Raw genomic sequence first — 19,405 nt, 5'->3', positions numbered from 1 at the left:
CTAGACACACTCCAATTTGCATAACGCCCCAACAGACCCATAGATGATGCAGTCTCTATTGCACTCCACACTGCCCTTTCCCACCTGGACAAAAGGAACACCTATGTGAGAATGCTATTCATTGACTACAGCTCAGCGTTCAACACCATAGTGCCCTCAAAGCTCATCCATAAGCTAAGGACACTGGGACTAAACACGTCCCTCTGCAACTAGATCCTGGACTTGCTGACGGGCCGCCCCCAGGTGGTAGGTGTAGGTAACAACACATCCACCACGCTGATCCTCAACACAGGGGCCCCTCAGGGGTGCATGCTCAGCCCCCTCCTGTACTCCCTGTTCACTCATGACTGCACGGCCAGGCACGACTCCAACACCATCATTAAATTTGCCGATGACACAACGGTGGTAGGCTTGATCACCGACAACAACGAGACCACCTATAGGGAAGAGGTCAGAGACGTGGCCATGTGGTACCAGGATAACAACCTGTTCCTCAACGTGATCAAGACAAAGGAAATGATTGTGGACTACAGGAAAAAGAGGACCGAGCACGCCCCCATTCTCATCGACAGGGCTGCAGTGGAGCAGATTGAGAGCTTCAAGTTCCTTGGTGTCCACATCACCAACAAACTTACATGATCCAAGAACACCATGACCTTCTTGAAGCGGGAACGACAGAACCTATTTCCCCTCAGGAGACTAAAAAGATTTGGCATGGGTTCTTAGATCCTTAAAAGGTTCAACAGCTGCACCATCGAGAGCATCCTGACTGGTATGGCAACTGCTCGGCCTCGAACCACAAGACACTAGAGAGGGTAGTGCGAACGGCCCAGTACATCACTGGGGCCAAGCTTCCTGCCATTCAGGACCTCTATACCAGGCGGTGTCAGAGGAAGGCCCTACAAATTGTCAAAGACTCCAGCCACCCTAGTCATACACAGTTCTCTCTGCTACCACACGGCAAGCGGTACCGGAGCGCCAAGTCTAGGTCCAAGAGGCTTCTAAACAGTTTCTACCCCCAAGCCATAAGACTCCTGAACATCTAGTCAAATGGCTACCTAGACTATTCACATTGCCCCCTCCCCCCTCCCCTGCCACTCTGTTGTCTTCTGTGCATAGTCACTTTAATTAAACTCTACCTACATGTACATACTACCTCAAATAACCAGTGCCAGTATATATTGTTATTTTTTACTGCTGCACTTTAATTACTTGTTACTTTTATCTCTTATATGTTTGTTTTTTTAACTGCACTGTCGGTTAGGGGCTCGTAAGTAAGCATTTCACTGTAAGGTGAAATGTTGTATTCGGTGTATGTGACTAATACAATTTGATACCGCAGGTTTTCAATGGGGCTCAAGTCTGGAGAATGAGATGGCCATTGCAAAATGTTGATTTTGTGGTCAAATATCAATATCTTTCTGGCTTTTGATGTGTACTTTTGGTATTGTCTTGCTAAAAGATTCACTTGCGGACAATTTTCAGCCTCCTGGCAGAGGCAACCAGGTTTTTGGCTCAAATGTCCTGGTACTTGGTAAAGTTCATGATGCCCGTTGACCTAAACAAGGGGAGGCTGAAACTTGGCCCCAAGTTAATCTTCCAACAAGGCAATAACCACAAAAACCTCAAATTCCACAAAGAAATTGTTAATTGACCCTCAAAATAAACATTTTGCAATGGCCATCTCAGTTTCCGGACCTGTGGTTTGAATTGAAGAGGGCAGACGAAGGATATCAAGGATCTGGAAGGATTCTGTATGGAGGAATAGTCTGAGATCCCTCCCAATGTGTTCTCCAACTCATACATTTTTTTTTTAAAGTCTCAGTGTCGTTATCCTCGCAAGGGAAGGGTGCTGGAGTATTGAAAACAGGGGAGCCAATCATTTTGACCCCTATCATTTTGAGATATTTTTTAATTACCTGTTAAACCACATTTTTCTCTTAGCATTTGTATTAAAATAAAATAAATACATTTCTAAAAAATTAAATGAGCATGCAATATAGCTCAAGGCAATTCCACAGTTAAGAAGTGATGCTCAGACTCAAATTTTTCACTTTAAAATGTTTGTCTTATAAAAAAAACAATGATTGCAAAGTTAAACAAACCATACAACTCTATGCACAAGGACTACCTTTAATAGTTTACTTGAACAACACTGCAGAGTTTGGTAACAGAATGATGGTTTGTGCTGTTGGTACAGTCATTCTGTTATCAAACTTTGCATCTGCACAATTTTTCAAGTAAATATGTTTTTGTAAAAATGTTCAATGGAAATTGTTAGAAGTGGTCTTTTTGCATAGAGTTCTATGGTTTGTTTAACTTTGCAATCATTGTTTTTTGTTTGGCATACATTTGCAATATTTATTTTACAGTATTTTTTGCTGATATTTAATCAATTGATCCAATAATTCCAGGCCTCACTGTATATACACTAAATCAAATCAAATCAAATTTTATTTGTCACATACACATGGTTAGCAGATGTTAATGCGAGTGTAGCGAAATGCTTGACCAAAAGTATGAGGACACCTGCTGGTCGAACATCTCATTCCAAAATCATGGTCATTAATATGGAGTTGATTCCCCCTTTGCTTCTACAACAGTCTCCACTCTTCTGGGAAGGCTTTCCACTAGATGTTGGAACATTGCTGCAGGAACTTGCTTCCATTCAGCCACAAGAGCATTAGTGAGGTCGGGCACTGATGTTGGGCGATGAGGCCTGGCTCGCAGTCGGCGTTCCAATTCATCACAAAGGTGTTCGATGGGGTTGAGGTCAGAGCTCTGTGCAGGCCAGTCAAGTTCCTCCACACCAATTTCTACAAACTATTTCTGTATGGACCTCACTTTGTGCGTGGGGGCATTGTCATGCTGAAACAGGAAGGGGCTTCCTCAAACTGTTGTCACAAAGTTGGAAGCACAGAATCATCTAAAATGTCATTGTAGAGTAAAGTTAATATTTCCCTTCACTGGAATTAAGGGGCCTAGCCTGAACCATGAAAAAGAGCCCCAGACCATTATTCCTCCTCCACCAAACGTTACAGTTGGCACTATACATTAGGGCAGGAAGCGTTCTCCTGGCATCCGGCAAACCCAAATTTGTCTGTTGGACTGCCAGATGCGTGATTCATCACTCCAGAGAATGTTTCCACTGCTCCAGAGTCCAATGGCGGCGAGCTTGACACCACTCCAGCCAACGCTTTGCGTTGCACATGGTGATCTTAGGCTTGTGAGCGGCTGCTCGGCCATGAAAACCCACTTCATGAAACTCCCGACAAACAATTATTGTGCTGAAGTTGCCTCTAGAGGCAGTTTGGAACTCGGTAGTGAGTGTTGCAACTGAGGACAGACGATTTGTACACACTACAGCACTCTGCGGTCTCGTTCTGTAAGCTTGTGTGGCCTACCACTTCGCGACTGAGCCGTTGTTGTTGCTAGACGTATCCACTTCACAATAACAGCACTTACAGTTGACCTGGGCAGCTCTAGCAAGGCAGAAATTTGACGAACTGACTTGTTGGAAAGGTGGCAACCTATGACGGTGCTAAATTGAAAGTCACTGAGCTCTTCAGTAAAGCCATTCTACTGACAATGTTTGTCTATGAAGATTGCATGGCTGTGTGCTCAATTTTATACACCTGTCAGCAATGGGTGTGGCTGAAATAGCCAAATCCACTCATTTGAAGGGTTGTCCATATACTCCTGTATATATATAGTGTATTTGGTTGTAACTACTTCAGACTGTTCTCCAGTGGTCCAGGTTGTTGATTTATACATCCTTCCCCTAGTTTGACTCTAGTGGTTGGATGGTTATACAGACAGACTGACTGGCTCAACCCAGTAGTAAGTACATAGAGAACATACTTTATCATTGGGCTTTTGTTTGTTAATGTTATTAAGCGTGACTCGCCTGCAGACTTTAGGACCACCCGTACCCAGGATGACCCAGTGCTGTTGCTGGAGGTGGAGGTGGTAACAGGGGCAAACTTCTCCTTGTGAATGTAGAGCTGGGTGGGGGAGCTGGAGCAGACCCCTGGGAGTCTGAAGAGGCCCTTGGAGTCAGTACGGGCATGGATGATCTTGGGCTGGCTGGCCAGCGCTATCCTGGCCCCCGCTACAGGGACACCGGACATACTGAGGACCTCTCCCTGGAGCACGTGGCCCTCACACACACAGCGACTGCAGTCCTCACTGGGCCGACCTTTGGGACACTCGCGATTACAATTGGCTGCAGATACACAGACATACACAAACACCCACACACAATAAATTCAGTATACTTTTACACATTAGATTAGAATTGTTATTTTGTTTTCACAGACATATTCTCTGTCTCTTTAGATTTACAACTTACGTGGGGGGCATGGATTTTTCCCACATTTCTGGATTTCCGCCGCTCGTCCCACACACTGCACTGTTACAGAGGTTCTCACACAGGTCCTCCTCCTGATCCTGCGACCCTTGCCACAGGTCACCGAGCATGCTCCCCATGGACTCCAAGGAGTCCACTTGGCTGGTCAAATAGCAGAAAGTAAACATTAATGATCCAGATGATAAACTGTAACTGAACTGTCACTTTAAAGAAAGGAGGAAGGAAAGAGGCATTGTGAAAGTATTATCACAGGACTTTTGCCAGGCTACTGGTCAACTGATGAAAGTGTTACGTGTCAGGTGGTTTCCTCCTCCCTATGGGATAGAGCAGAGACGGTACTGCTACTGATTCCCCTTAGGGAGCAAAGTGCACCGTGACAGCCTCCTCCTGATCAAAGCCCTTGGAGCCTTAAACACATCAAAAGGTGTGTTTACAACAGTGACAGATAATTGAAAGAAGCCCATGTTCGGGAGAAGTTAGGAGAAATGTGACAGCTAGAGAGAAGAGGCTTTTATGTATGTGAAACTATACTGCTGCCAAAGGCTCTACTGTGGGCGTAGTCTTTGTACTTATTAAACAACCGAACGGCTAATGTACCTACTGCCACATCTCAGATCTGTTGGCTACAGTTGAATGATACTAATTGTCTTCGTGTCAGTGATGACTCTGATCAGCTGAATGTCTCTTGGCAGAGGAGGAATTAGGTAAAAGGTCCATGATAATGATCGGCTTGATGTTAAAGACTGGCGCGGTATACTGTACTGTCACGTGTCAATCTAATTCCACGAAGGGCCGAGTGTCTGCGGGTTTTCATTCCTCCCTTGTACATGATTGAAGGTCACTGATTACAGTAGGTAGGAACTCTCCTCACCTGGTTGTCTAGGTCTTAACTGGACACATTGAAAGGAGAAACCAAAAATCAGCAGACACTCTGCCCTCCATGGAATGAGTTTGACACCCCTGCTGTAGGTCTATGTATAGGTTGTGTTGGGAGGGTACCTTCGCATGGTGGGGTGGCACACTCCGTCCTCTCTGTGTGGTGGCCCTGGCATGGGGGCACCAGCAGCAGGGGCAGGGGCTGGATGCTCATACACTTCCTCTTGCGCACCTGGATGCCCACGTCATTACAGGCTGTAGCAGAGCAGGTTCCCCAGGTGGCCCAGTCTGTCCAGTAGGCCTGAACTGGACACACAGAAACAAGACAGAGTGACAAGGGTGAGTGAGTTCTCCACATTGAGATAGAATGGGTAGAATGGACTCAAGTAAGCTGGCCTGAAGTTTGCAAAAATAACTGTTACTTAACAATGTACAAGCACAGTTCTTTCACAGTTTGGGAAAAGACGAACAGATCATTAGTGTCCATAAGCCATGCATCTGCTACTGTGTTAAGTGGCCCTTGTAACCCACGTGAAGGGAGTATTGTGGTCTACGGGTACCTGGTGGGCACTGGAAGCGGACGTGGTAGTTGGAGCAGATGCGTCCGTAGGGCTGCTCCTTGTTGATGCACCAGAAGCCCTTCTCTAGGCTGGAGTGGGTCACCTCCCCAGTCTCGGCTGCTGCTACCCAGTCAGTGGTGCGGGCCTCCATGGCCACAGGCCGGACACACACCCTCTCCCTGTAGTAGAACCGGATGGCCTCTAACCGCTCGTAGTCTCCATTCCCCCCTGGATGGTCGATGTTGAACCAGGACGTCCATTCAGTCACACCTGCCATACATGCAGAGGGAGACAAAGACAGGGAGATACGGGTCACAACAAGGAGGGAGGTCACAACGTTTAAGAGAAGAGTCTGCTACTGCCGTTTTCTGCTGAGTTGAGTCACCCAGGGGAGCCTGCGTTGACCAAACTCTTTCCAAGCCCTGCGGCCTTAACGCAGGCAGTCAGATGAGGAGGGCGGGAGGGATAGAGGCACGCTGTCTAGCTTTCGTCTGCCACATGTTCAGCTCTGAGGATTTCCAAAGATGTGAAGAAACAACCTCACTACATTCCATTAGCAACATACCATGGATCTTTCTTTCTCTGAATAATAGATTGCTTCATTGGAAAGAGACCCTTGGGAGGGATCAGGAGACGAAGTGAGGTGATCTATTGAGGGACATTATCAGGATGTGTTCTCTGTGCTGTTGTAGGTAGACAATCTCAACACAGACCTAGTGACCTCTAGTCTCTTTGTTCAATTAAAAACACTTGCAAATGTATCAAAATCCAGTGCATTTTAATCCCTGTGGTGACATTAGGTACTTCGTTTTAATTTCCTGTACTTACTTTGTAATGAATAGTTAAACTGAACTCGTGAATATAAAATATACTCTTATTTCCATGCAATTTTTTTGCTCTGCTATGATCCTGACAAGTTAACACCATTGTCTTGTTTCACCAGACTGCTCAATCAAAAGAAACAAGACGGAATCTAAGCATAATGGAATGTGAATGTCTAGTTGGAACTGAACATGAATTACACAATACAGGCAGGTCATTTCCCTTCTGGAAATCAATTCAAACTCACGATGAAGGGGGAAAACCTTATGGTGTCTCACCCTTGGCCTTTGCTAAAAATTGGACTTGACCCCAAACTCTGATAGGTTGTATGTTAATGTTACTAGTATGTTATAAAACTGTACATATTAACAGTCAATGTTCTGCTCTTACCATGGGTGTGTAAAGTCTAGGAGTTTCAGTACATCAAAGGGGGAAAACCCTTCTGTCTGGTGCAGAAGACAGTGTTGTGTGAGTTTTCTTCCCTCCCGGGTTCTATTGGTAAACCAGGTGGCATTAGGATTGAGCTCACTCACCTGTGGTCTGCTGTGGCTCGGTCAGTGTGTTGTAGGCCAGCTTCCTGCTCCTTTCTGTCTGGCTCCACTTCTTAAACAGAGAGCTGTTCCAGATGGGTCCTGGATGGGGAAAACCACACCATGAATACACCATTACATCATGACCACCAACCTTACCTGCACCACGATCATACTGTAACAGTAACCTCAGGAGCTCTGTTCAATGGATCCACCACGTTTTACAACAGGGAGAACCAGATTTATGGGGGCGGAAGCATCACGGTTTTCTAGTTTGCGGAGCTACATGTCTGAATAGTGGGTGATCGGCGTGTTCTCATCAGGTTATCTGAGTGTCTGTGAATGTGAGAGGAATGTCTACAGTGGGGCCAAAAAGTATTTAGTCAGCCACCAATTGTGCAAGTTCTCCCACTTAAAAAGATGAGAGAGGCCTGTAATTTTCATCATAGGTACACTTCAACTATGACAGACTAAATTAGGGAAACAAATCCAGAAAATCACATTGTAGGATTTTTTATGAATTTATTTGCAAAAATTATGGTGGAAAATAAGTATTTGGTCACCTACAAACAAGCAAGATTTCTGGCTCTCACAGACCTGTAACTTCTTCTTTAAGAGGCTCCTCTGTCCTCCTCTGTCCTTTCTCATTTTGTCCGTCATAGTTGAAGTGTACCTATGATGAAAATTATAGGCCTCTCTTATCTTTTTAAGTGGGAGAACTTGCACAATTGGTGGCTGACTAAATACTTTTTTGCCCCACTGTACATCTCACTTCGCGGGCTGTGGTTGAAGGCCACAGGGTAGTCTTGGGTTGGGTTACCGATCTCGGTACACTGCCCCTGGGGTGTCTGGGTTTCCAGAAAACAAAGACAAGCCGGACTCTATTTTGCCGCCCCTGCAAGCTAGGGAAATGTCAGCAATCAGTCTGGAAAAGTTCCATCCAGATTTACATTTGCATTTCCTTGAGAGTTATTTAAGATGCTCTTCAAAGAGGTAGAGTTTCAGACGTTTTCGAAAGATTGGCAGGGACTCCGCTGTTTTCACTTTAGGGGGAAGCTTGTTCCACTACTGGGATGCCAGGATGCCAGGACAGAGAAGAGCTTTGACTGGGCTCAGTAGGAGCTGCCCTCACGTAGGGTTGGGATGGTCAAGAGAACAGAGGTGGTGGAACGGAGTGCTCGGATTAGGATCTAGGGTTTGAGCAAATTTGAAGCTTTATTAGTCGTATGTACGAGATACACATGTTATACACGATCCAACATAATGCTTACTTGCAGGTTCCTTCTCGACAACGCAACAACAATAATAAATAATAAAAGATAAGAATATGAACATAAAGTAAATGTCTCAGTGGAATAGAATAATGATTTTAGCACAAGTATAATAAAGGAAGGCACATTTTACAGTCCAATATTTACACGTTTGTTTTGGGGAAATGGGGACTGGGGGCAAGTGTTTAAATTGTGCATTATTTAGAAATCATAATAAGAGTCTGGTAGCAGCAGTTGTGATTTAAGTGTGTGTGTGTGTGTGTGTTTGTGTATGTCTGTTAGGCTTGGGCGGTATCCAGATTGTCATACGGGATATTCTGTAATACCGGCACTGAACACAAGGGGCACTCATTTCAAACCCTCCTGAGCCTTTGTATTTCGAAGATTACCAATGCTAACAAGTACATGTATAATCCAATAGAGAATGCTAACTAAATACTAATGAGCGCATTACGAACATTTTATACAGTCTCTGACTTAAAGTATTTCCGGGACAGACATCCCAGTTCATAAAGTTATACAAGTAACAAAAAAATGCTACTCATCGTTTGCTCCACGCACAAAACAAGTATAAGCCAGCAAGGCTCTTGATCCAGGAGGGGATTCTCTGCTGTTGCCAAGCGAAGCTTGATTTTGGAAGACGCTAACCACTTAGCTAGGTAGCTAACTAGCTACAAAATTAGCTAACCAAATACACAACTGCAGGGCATTTAGCACATTTTAGACTGTTAACTTAATAGTTATAAGATATCTAGCTGGAAAACATTTAGCTGTGAATTCTATAATGTAACTAGATCACCGGGAACATGCTGCACAACAGTGAGTGACTCACAAGGCTTCTAAACAAACACCATGTGACTGGGGACAACCAGTAAACTTCATAATGAAAAATTATGTGACAGGTGAAATGAAGAACGCAATCTTCTTTATCTCCTAACAAATTGCATGAATTAACTGCAGATATTTACTTAAAGTATATACAATTATTCAAATTTATAAAAAATCTTAGATGTTAAAGAAATGTGTAGTTACAGTATTGGAAAAACCATCCTGTGGCTATTTCCAAATACCCTGGTATACGTATATATGGTATATTATACAATGCATTCAGACCACTTGACTTTTTCCACATTTTGTTACGTTACAGCATTATTCTAAAATTGATACAACATATTCTCTTCTCATCAATCTGCACAAAATACCCCATAATGACAAAGCAAAAACAGGTTTTTAGAAACCTTATTTACATAAGTGTTCAGACCCTTTGCTATGAGACTCAAAATTGAGCTCAGGTGCATCCTGTTTCCATTGATCATCCTTCAGCTTCAGATGTTTCTACAAGTTGACTGGAGTCCACCTGTGGTAAATTCAATTGATTGGACATGATTTGGAAAGGCACACCGCTGTCTATATAAGTTCCCACAGTGGACAGTGCATGCCAGGTGAACAAGAACTCAATGATCACTCTGACAAAGCTCCAGAGTTCCTCTGTGAAGATGGGAGAACCTTCCAGAAGGACAACCATCTTTGCAGCGCTCCACCAATAAGGCATTTATATTATAGTGGCCACGCAAAAGCCACTCCTCAGTAAAAGGCACATGACAGCCCGCTTGGAGTTTGTCAAAAGGCACCTAAAGGACTCACAGACCTTGAGAAACAAGATTATCTGGTCTGATGTATCCAAGATTGAACTCCTTGGTCTGAATGCCAAGTGTCACATCTGGAGGAAATCTGGCACCATCTCTATGGTGAAGCATGGTGGTGGCAGCATCATACTGTGGGGATGTTTTTCAGCGGCAGGGACTGGGAGACTAGTCAGGATTGTGGGAAAGATGAACAGAACGAAGTACAGAGAGATCCTTGATGAAAACCTTCTCCAGAGCGCTCAGGACCTCCAACTGGGGCGAAGGTTCACCTTCCAACAGGACAACGACCCTAAACACACAGCCAAGACAACGCAGGAGTGGCTTTGGGACAAGTCTCTGAATGTCCTTCAGAGTGGCCCAGCCAGAGCCCAGACTTGAACCTGATCGAACATCTCTGGAGAGACCTGAAAATAGCTGTGCAGCGATGCTCCCCATCCAACCTGACAGAGCTTGAGAGGATCTGCAGAGAAGAATAAGAGAAACTCCCCACATACAGGTGTGCCATGCTTGTAGCATCATACCGCAAGAAGACTCGAGGCTGAAATCGCTGCCAAAGGTGCTTCAACAAAGTACTGAGTAAAGGGTCTGAATGCTTATGTAAATGTGATATTTTTATTTTTAAGAAATTTGCTAAAATTTCTGAACCTGTTTTTGCTTTGTTATTATGGGGTATTGTGTGTAGATTGATGAGGGGGGAAAATAATTGGATCAGTTTTATAATAAGGCTGTAACGTAACACTTTCCCGAATGCACGGACCTGCAGAACCAGGAGCCAATGAACTGGGTCCAGTTGACCACAGCAGATCCATCTGTCCCTTTTGTCATCTGTACATCTGCCTTCTCTATATCTGCATCTGATCTTGTCATTATGCTGGTTGAATTTTACAGACAGCAGTCATTCCCTTTGATATTACACACACAAACACACTTCTAGTCACTCCCCACATATGCAGCAGCATTAGGCATCAAAGGGCTAACAGCGGAGTCCTTTCTTTCGGTTCCCAACCAAGTGCCTGAAGCCATTGCGGCCTGAGAAAGCCATTCACACCATGGACTGTCTCACGGCCTGCCTGCCTGACTGGCTGTCTGTGAGAGCGCTTACCGCTTTAGGAGGGACACTGCAGAGTTTTTGGACACATTCACTAAGTCACCCAATGCAGGGGCCAGCGTCAGTCTCTCTGGTTGTTATTGCTGACTGTGGCTTTTTTTTGTTACGCCAACACGATTCTCTTCCAATTTCATGGCTTTAGGGCATTTTGTCACAGTATGCTGGTCACCCCAGGGAATGGCTTGTCTTCTAATTTGTATTACGTACACTAAGTTACAGGTCAGTCTTCGCAGTCTGGTTAAACCAGACTGACTGCTGTGCTCACAGGCCTACATACTGCAGGTGTATCTGTAACATGAAAGCAATGGGCTGCAGTCAATGCAAGGTGGGCTTTTCATATCAAGCTTGATACTGTCGATCATAAACAGGGGTTTTCATATTTTATATCCGTTTTCCCTCATTGATATGGAATGACTGGATAAATAGAAACAAATGCCTCTCCACACAACCTCTGCAGCGCAGATGTGAATGCCTATGCAGCAAACTACCTCTAACAGTTTCTCTTACTCTCTCTGTAGCTTTCCTAATCATTACTAGATGAACTGTGGAGGAAAACAACTCCGACATTAATGAGTGGATACATGTTGGGTTTGGACACACGTCCAAGTGACCTTGTCGCATTAAATTAACGTTGATTTGATTCGAGTTTAAAGATGTGTGGGTTGCAGTCACTGCTGTGGCTTGATGGAGCAGTTTGTTACAGGGAGTGTATGTAAGTACCAATGCCATCATTAGTTAATTGTGTGGGGTTGTGCCTATTCTACTTCCTGATTTTGGAAATTAGAAACAGATATTGTTTGGGTTTTTTGTTGGAAGGGGCAGGGTTTTAATGGAACAATCTACTGGACAGAGAACTGCACTATTACAGGCTGTGGCTACTCCAACAGGGACACATTGCTTACACTTACCACTTCAAGATGTTTCATAATGCAACCTCAACCGTTAAAAGATTACAAGAGTAGTTTTATGAGGTGCATTAGGGCATTTTATATAGGAATTCATATTTGATCAAAGAGCCACATTATGTTCTGTATTCAGCTATGGCAGGTGTCTAAGTGCACTGGCCTCGGCTCCAGTGGTTGACTTTGACTAGTTAACGTTCCTTTGAGTGCCTTGTTAACACTTTATATGTGAATTTAAAAAGCCAGTGATTTTATCTGCGCTGTTTCATGATAATGATACGTGAGTGGCTTTACTTCATCTAAAATGTGTTAAAACACACGTGTGAGGAAACACAATTAAACTCCTCTGTTTGAGGTCTATACTCCTGGTTAACCTTCCCTAATAGAGGCCTCTCTCCTACCTCGCCACGACCCTCGTAAAACACCAACCCAGATACTGGGAAAAGGTCAAAGTATAGTCCCATGTAATGGAAACAATACATTAACAACGGCGCCAAGTATGTTTCTGTACCTATTAACAGACCCTCTTTCTCCCCCTTAATATAGACACACAGGCTAGCTTAACTTAATAAAGCTGAATACCAGGCAATGTTCTATTAGTCATGGAGGGAGACTCTCAACTGGGTGTTGGAATTTCTTTTCCAGCCCCAGCATTGTCTCTGTAATGCTAGCAACCCACTGCACCCGAACTGCCATGGCTTGGCCATTCTGGTGCCAATGTCTGGTATGCCTGGCGTTGTTGTACCTACTGGCCTCTGCTCCTTATTCTGGTAGCACTTCTATTTGAGGTGTGTTCAGCATTCTCCCATTCATGTCATAAAGCTGCTTTTAATGTGGTGCTGTGCTTTAGATAAAGGGTATGCGAGGACAAAACCATCTATTAATACTGCAGGGCCTTCTAAAGGGCATTCTCCTGTTGCCTTCTCAGCAGCTCGGCCTGGTGTTTTCCTCGACAGAGCAGCATGCACACTTGGCCATTGCCTCATGCTAATAAAAATTTGCAAGAAAATAAAAGTATATGTTTGTGAAGTTTGATACCCAGAGAAAGACTTCAGTCAGATTAGACAGGCAGCCCAGACAGATGTGTGTTGGCAGAGACACAGACTTTTCAGCAGGTCTGGAGGTTGTTTAAAATATTCCAGAGCCTTTACAAGAAGAACATGTAAAAACACTTTTCTGTGTTATGAAATGGCTTGGATGGAGTGGCAGATGAGCGTTGGGCTGAACGCTGAGCGTCTCTCCACACAGTGTTGATGCAGCTTTGCCATGCCTCAGCCCCACAGTTAAGTGTAATAACAGGAGTGTGCAGTGAAGCATTAGAGCCCTGGAAACATCTGTTACAGAGCCTGGCCTTATTTGGATTTAGGTAATAAGGAGGTATTCGTCCAAAATCAGAAGCATTTTATTTAGAAAAGGGTTTGTGGCAAACCATTGGGCTGAAAAGTTCATTCTGCCGTCCAGTATGGATTAATGGACATAAATGATTGCCCAGAACAGAAAGTAAGGGTTTTTGATGTGTGTGAGTGAGTGTTTATGCCATGGCCTTGCAAACATGTGGAAGCTGTTTTGTTTCTTTGGCCCATACTCTGGCTGAGATGTACTGTAGTGGAAGAATCAGACGGTCTGTTCTCTTTCGCTCCCTCTCTCACTCCACTCCCTCCCTCTCTCACTCCACTCCCTCCCTCTCTCTACTCCCTCCACTCCCCTCCCTCTCTCTACTCCCTCCACTCCCCTCCCTCCCTCCCTCCCTCCCTCCCTCCCTCCCTCCCTCACTCACTCACTCACTCACTCTACTCACTCCCCTCCCTCCCTCCCTCCCTCCCTCCCTCCCTCCCTCCCTCCCTCCCTCCCTCCCTCCCTCACTCACTCACTCACTCACTCACTCACTCCCTTCTCTCTGTCACTCCACTCCACTCTATTCACTCCCTCCCTCCCTCCCTCACTCCACTCCCTCCCTCTTGGCTGCAGGGCTGGTTGGGGAGCTACTGATTGATTATTGGTCAGCAGCATCTGTGGTCCATTATCCTGAACACAGTTTTCCCCCAGACATTAACTAATGATGCAAATCAACCACAACATTTGGGGGGATTTAAAAAAGGATAACAGAGGCTTTGTGTTCTTCACGTCAACTTATTCTACCGTACTAAATGTACTAATCCAAGCTATAAAAACAACTAATGGCCTCAGTGGTATTTTCCCAGTAATACAGTATGTCTGCAAGTGCTTGTTTATGCTTCTATAATGGCTATACAGGAGCTTGAGAAATAACTGTTTCTTGAGCCTTAACCTATTCCTATGTCTCAGAAAGTAATGCTAGTGTACATAGCTCCTTCAACGCAGACATCAGCATGATCAAACGGTAGGAGGGAAACCGGAGTCATTTCATTTGAAGGGCCTTGATGTGACGATTGATGGGAATACAAGGGACTTACTTTGATCTCTTTCTTCTCCCTCCCTTTCTCATTAAAGTCAATGGGCTAGACTCCCTGGTGACTGGTTTAGCTGGCCCACTGCTCTCCAGACAGTCTGTGGAAGCATCTGGAGAATTAGCTAGTCTCTCTGAATGAGGCCGATTAGCACAGGACAACATTGATTTTGGAGTTCTGAGACGACATCTTCATGGTCCCAGTTGGCCCACCTCTATCTCGAGACTGGCACGGCCACAGAACATTACAGTTCATTAACAGGCAGCCTTCTTGGCATTTGGCTATATAAAACACTCCACTAAGACCTAGGACTAGGTTTAGCCTGACTGACTGAGTAATGTCAGTCACAGTGTTCCGTCTCGGCACCTCAGTAGCGCCGAGCATCCAGGAGCAGAGCAGCTGTCTCCCAGAATAGAGAAACAGGTCATAAATCTCTGAATGCTGAGCGTGATGAAGAGAATGGATGGAGGGAAGGTGAGATAGAGGCATCAGGAGGGAAAATAAAAGTAAAATGTTTCTTGGGGAGTGCAGATTGAGTCCCGCGAAGAGTCTGCAGCTACTGATTAATGTATTGAGGTGAGATGGGGACAAAATACCACACCTGCCACAATGTGTTGGCGAGTCACTGTCCATTCTATCAAACACCTAGTTAGTGTGATACTTTTTCTGTACAAACAAGACTGTACATGCACTGAATTCTAAAATAATCCATTATAACAGCTTCAAGGCTAGCTTCAATCCAATCGACAGAGACTGCATTCACGGTAAACGCTGCATATGTAGGCTCAATCGGCAATTGTCCTCGGTCCGGATTGAATCTAGGCCTTACTGTATACTGTAACTAGTCTACAGCCACAAGGACGTTGTACAATCAACGTCAGAGAAACAAACATGTGTTGCCACTAGACCAGAGCAAGCCCCAAACATCCATCTGCTTCTCATTAACATGACAGCGTGTTAATGAAATGAGCGTTCTGATGACTTAACACCACATGATTAACACCTCCAGAGGTGGGATAACCCTGCAGGGACAGACAGCATCCCTATGGTGCTACAGTAGGATCAAACCACTAACACCTAAAAGACCACACACAGCACACTGAATGTTGATCTGCTGTTCTTCTGCCGATCGTTCGGCACGCTGTGTTCTTTTGTCGACCACCCCGCTGGTGGATGTCTGACTGCTGACATTTTCACAATTCTACATTTAAAATCAGTTTGCAAAATGACGTCCGTCACTCTGATCAGAGGTGCTGAGTACTCTCAGCCGGCAAAACCTATTGTGGTGTATTTCCATTAAGAATTTACCCCAGTGTTTTACCCCAAAAGGCTCAGACTTCTGTTTCCATCTACACGGGCCGGAACCCGTGTTTCACTGGGTCATGGCTCCTGTGGACCTGCTCTCAATTGGGGCCAAAGCCAGGCCACTGGTACTTTTCAGCTTGCAAGTTTCACATTTTTTTTTATTGTCACATACAATGAAATGCCTTTCTTGCTGGCTTTCACAATGCAGTAGTACTAGAATTGTTTTTGATCAAAAAGACAAGTAGAACAAAAACACACGAGAAATAAAATAAGAACACGAGAATGTAAGTAAGCTATATACAGGGCCAGAGTCAGTGCCAATACCATATTTACTGTGAACTTTAACACCTTCTCACAAAGCTACTGTTTTGATGATGCAGAGGTTGTTGATTCTGCTCTTCACAAGTCCTCACTGTCAACCCTAGTTATGGAAACAAAATGTCCCTAGTTTCACATAAGGGCGTATTCACTAATGTAACACCGGTGTTACAGTCGAAAATCAGCATTGGTATGTCCAAGCCTTTAAAGGACCACTGTTGGTCCAACACTGACATCCACTGGGACAGGCTATTTTCTCACCTTCTAAAGTTCAGGGGGACAGACTGTGCACGTATTGAATTACCATAAACACCATTCTAACAACATTTTCAAACGTTTAAATCGAAGCGTGAGAGCTGTCGCTATTTTCCTCATTTACTGTAGAAACCAAGAGTGCTCTACTAGAGACGGTGGATCATTGACAGTGTGTCAGAATGATGAAGCTGTTCAGGGTGCAGGGTTGAATTGGCTCTTATGGACTTCTCTCATTTGAGTAATGATATTGCTTACCACAGTGACAGTTAAATGGCATCTCAAACAAACAAAGGCATTGATACAAACACAGGGTCATATATTATGAACAATTTGTGGAAAATATTCTGCTTTTTGTGGGATAGATTAACCAACATCTTAAAACACAGTTCACACTTTAAAAAAGTATATATATTTGAAAACTCGGATTTATGTAGGCTAATTTATAGCAATCAATCATTAATTCAAATAAACATGCCATTGTGAGGACATTAACTTGACGTACCTTGAGCCACAGCCACTGCCACCAGGAAAGACAGGAGTAGTGTCATCTCTGTAAAGTCCCACATGGTGTCCCTCTCACAATCACAAACTTGGATGACTTCTTTCTCTCTGTATTATAGTGTCAAGTCAAGAGGAAAATGTGTTTATTTTCAAAATGGGACGGCTACAGAGTCTTTGAGTGTTCTCAGGTGTGGATGATGCTGGTTGGAAGCCTGCTCCTGTCCCTATACCCAGTCATATGAGGATTGTGAGTTAGACAGAGCACAGGACTTTTAAAAGAAGAGACACCCAGAGAGCAGTCCAATCCATCCCCCCTTTGCTCACCATTGGCCAGTGCTCTCTCACATCTGTCCCCCATACCACTCCCCAAAAAAGTCAGAAGGAGAGAGAGGGGGTGGGGGGGAATTACCTCACATACAAGTTTTTTTTCTCACTTTCCATAGATTAAGATTGAACCTGTTCTGACTACTTTAAAGTCTTCATTTCCCCTGCTTTGTAATGTGTTTTTGGGCTGGTACCGAAGGTTGTATCCTTTCAGAACAGGTGTGTATATACCTCCAGAATACAGAGAAAACACACTCAGATATTATGATAAAGTGTAATATTATGTGTTTGGGTCCAGAACTGACAGCTGTTGTTCAGTAAGTAAATGCTCAACTTCAGTGTAGTGTGATTGATGATACCGTAACTAACAAGAGACAGGCCTGACAACTGCCTAACAATAGCAATCAAATTGACCAGAACCAAAAATATACACTGTGGCTTGGTTTTTGTCATGCTATTTATCAAAACAACTGAAAAGGTTAGTGCTCTCCGGGATCCTTGGGACATCGCTACCCTTACCTAACCCTATCCATTTTAAACGTCAACTTCAATGAGATAATGTCAGAGTTGGGACATCCCAAGGATCCCGGATAGTTAACTACACTGAACAAAAATATTATCGCAACATGTAAAATGTTTTGTGCCATGTTTCATGAGCTGGATTAAAAGCTCCCAGAAATGTTGCATATGCACAAAAAAGCTAATTTCTCTCATAATTTTGTGCACTAATTTGTTTACATCCCTGTTAGTGAGCATTTCTCCTTTGCTAAGACGTGTGGCATATCAAGGAGCTGATTAAACAGGGTCTTGACCTGACTGCAGTTTGGTGTCATAACCGACTTCAGTGGGCAAATACTCACCTTCGATGGCCACTCGCACGCTAGTGCCAGCACGCTAGAAGTGTGCTTCTCACGGATCAATCCTGGTTTTAGCTGTGCTGGGCAGATGGCAGACAGCGTGTATGGTGTCGTGTGGGCGAGCGGTTTGCTGATGTCAACATTGTGAACAGAGTTCCCCATGGTGGCGGTGGGGTTATGGTATGGCAGGCATAAGCTATGCACAACCATACAATTGCATTGTCTATAGCAATTTAAATGCACAGAGATACCTGGATAAGATCCTGAGGCCCATTTTCGTGCCATTCATCTGCCGCCATTACCTCATGTTTCAGGATCTGTACACGGTCACAGTTCTTCCATGGCCTGCATAATCACCAGACACCCATTGAGCATGTTTGGGATGCTCTGAATTGAAGTGTACAACAGCGTGTTCCAGTTCCCGCTAATATCCAGCAACTTCGCACAGCCATTGAAGAGGAGTGGGACAACATTCCACAGGTCACAATCAACAACCTGCATAAGTCAAATGGTGGTCACAACAGATACTGACTGGTTTTCTGATCCACACCACTACTTTTTTTTAAAGGTATCTGTAAAATCCATAGATTAGGGCCTAATGAATTCCTGTAAATTGACTGATTTCCTTATAAGAACTGTAAATCAGTAAAATGTTTGACATTTTTGCATGTTGGGTTTATATTTTTATTCAGTATATTTTTATTGACAATATTAGCCGGACAGCTGTAGTCATGCCGAGAATTTTTGAGCTCTTCCATAAACTGTCATGTCGTCTCCCTGTCACAGACCATGCCTTACAGCAGATCTGCACATTGTTTATGTACTGGCAGACAGCATGACAATGCCAGATGGTCAATTTCTGGTTTGGCTTTGTAACTTTAACAACCGCTGATTGCACGATGGAGCGCTGCCAAATAGGGAAGTGGCTTCATACGCCATTCAACAAACACTCACTTCAAAACACAGAGACATCCTTGTGAGATGGAATGCACTGAATAGTTGCAAATGCATCATTAGCAATTGTAATGATGTTTAGGAATGATTCTGTAAAAGTCCCTCAAGCAGGCAGGATAATTCCATGCAGATCTAGTCTACCCTCACTTAGATGATCTGCCCTTAGTTTCATATCACTGAAATCCAGAGCAGCCTGATGATGAACTGTATTAGAACATGTATCCTCAATGACATTAGTATTGGTTATTTAAGTGATAATGCCAGAGAAGCCGGTGGGATATACAGTACTGGCACGGGTGTTGTTCGTGGAGGGCCGTCAAACCGTGCTAATATATCCTCCAAACACCAGCTTCGAGGGCATTATCACTTTTATACAAGGTG

General features: G+C 44.2%; 1 protein-coding gene across 1 annotated transcript in view; it reads right to left on the bottom strand.

Moving 5' to 3' along the window:
* LOC139409145 (cartilage intermediate layer protein 1-like) overlaps positions 1-17,136 on the bottom strand; it is a 28,079-nt gene extending 10,943 nt beyond the window's left edge. The window contains exons 1-6 of the mRNA XM_071153906.1: positions 16,891-17,136; positions 7,161-7,259; positions 5,806-6,075; positions 5,369-5,551; positions 4,352-4,510; positions 3,908-4,225 (exon numbers count right to left, since the gene is read on the bottom strand). Coding sequence (XP_071010007.1) covers positions 3,908-4,225; positions 4,352-4,510; positions 5,369-5,551; positions 5,806-6,075; positions 7,161-7,259; positions 16,891-16,954 — 1,093 coding nt within the window. The 5' untranslated portion in view covers positions 16,955-17,136. The remainder of the gene's footprint in view (positions 1-3,907; positions 4,226-4,351; positions 4,511-5,368; positions 5,552-5,805; positions 6,076-7,160; positions 7,260-16,890) is intronic.
* Positions 17,137-19,405: the final 2,269 nt, after the last annotated feature.

This window comes from Oncorhynchus clarkii, chromosome 5, assembly GCF_045791955.1.
Source record: "Oncorhynchus clarkii lewisi isolate Uvic-CL-2024 chromosome 5, UVic_Ocla_1.0, whole genome shotgun sequence".
Classification (NCBI taxonomy): domain Eukaryota; kingdom Metazoa; phylum Chordata; class Actinopteri; order Salmoniformes; family Salmonidae; genus Oncorhynchus; species Oncorhynchus clarkii.
This window is presented reverse-complemented; position numbering and strand designations above follow the sequence as displayed.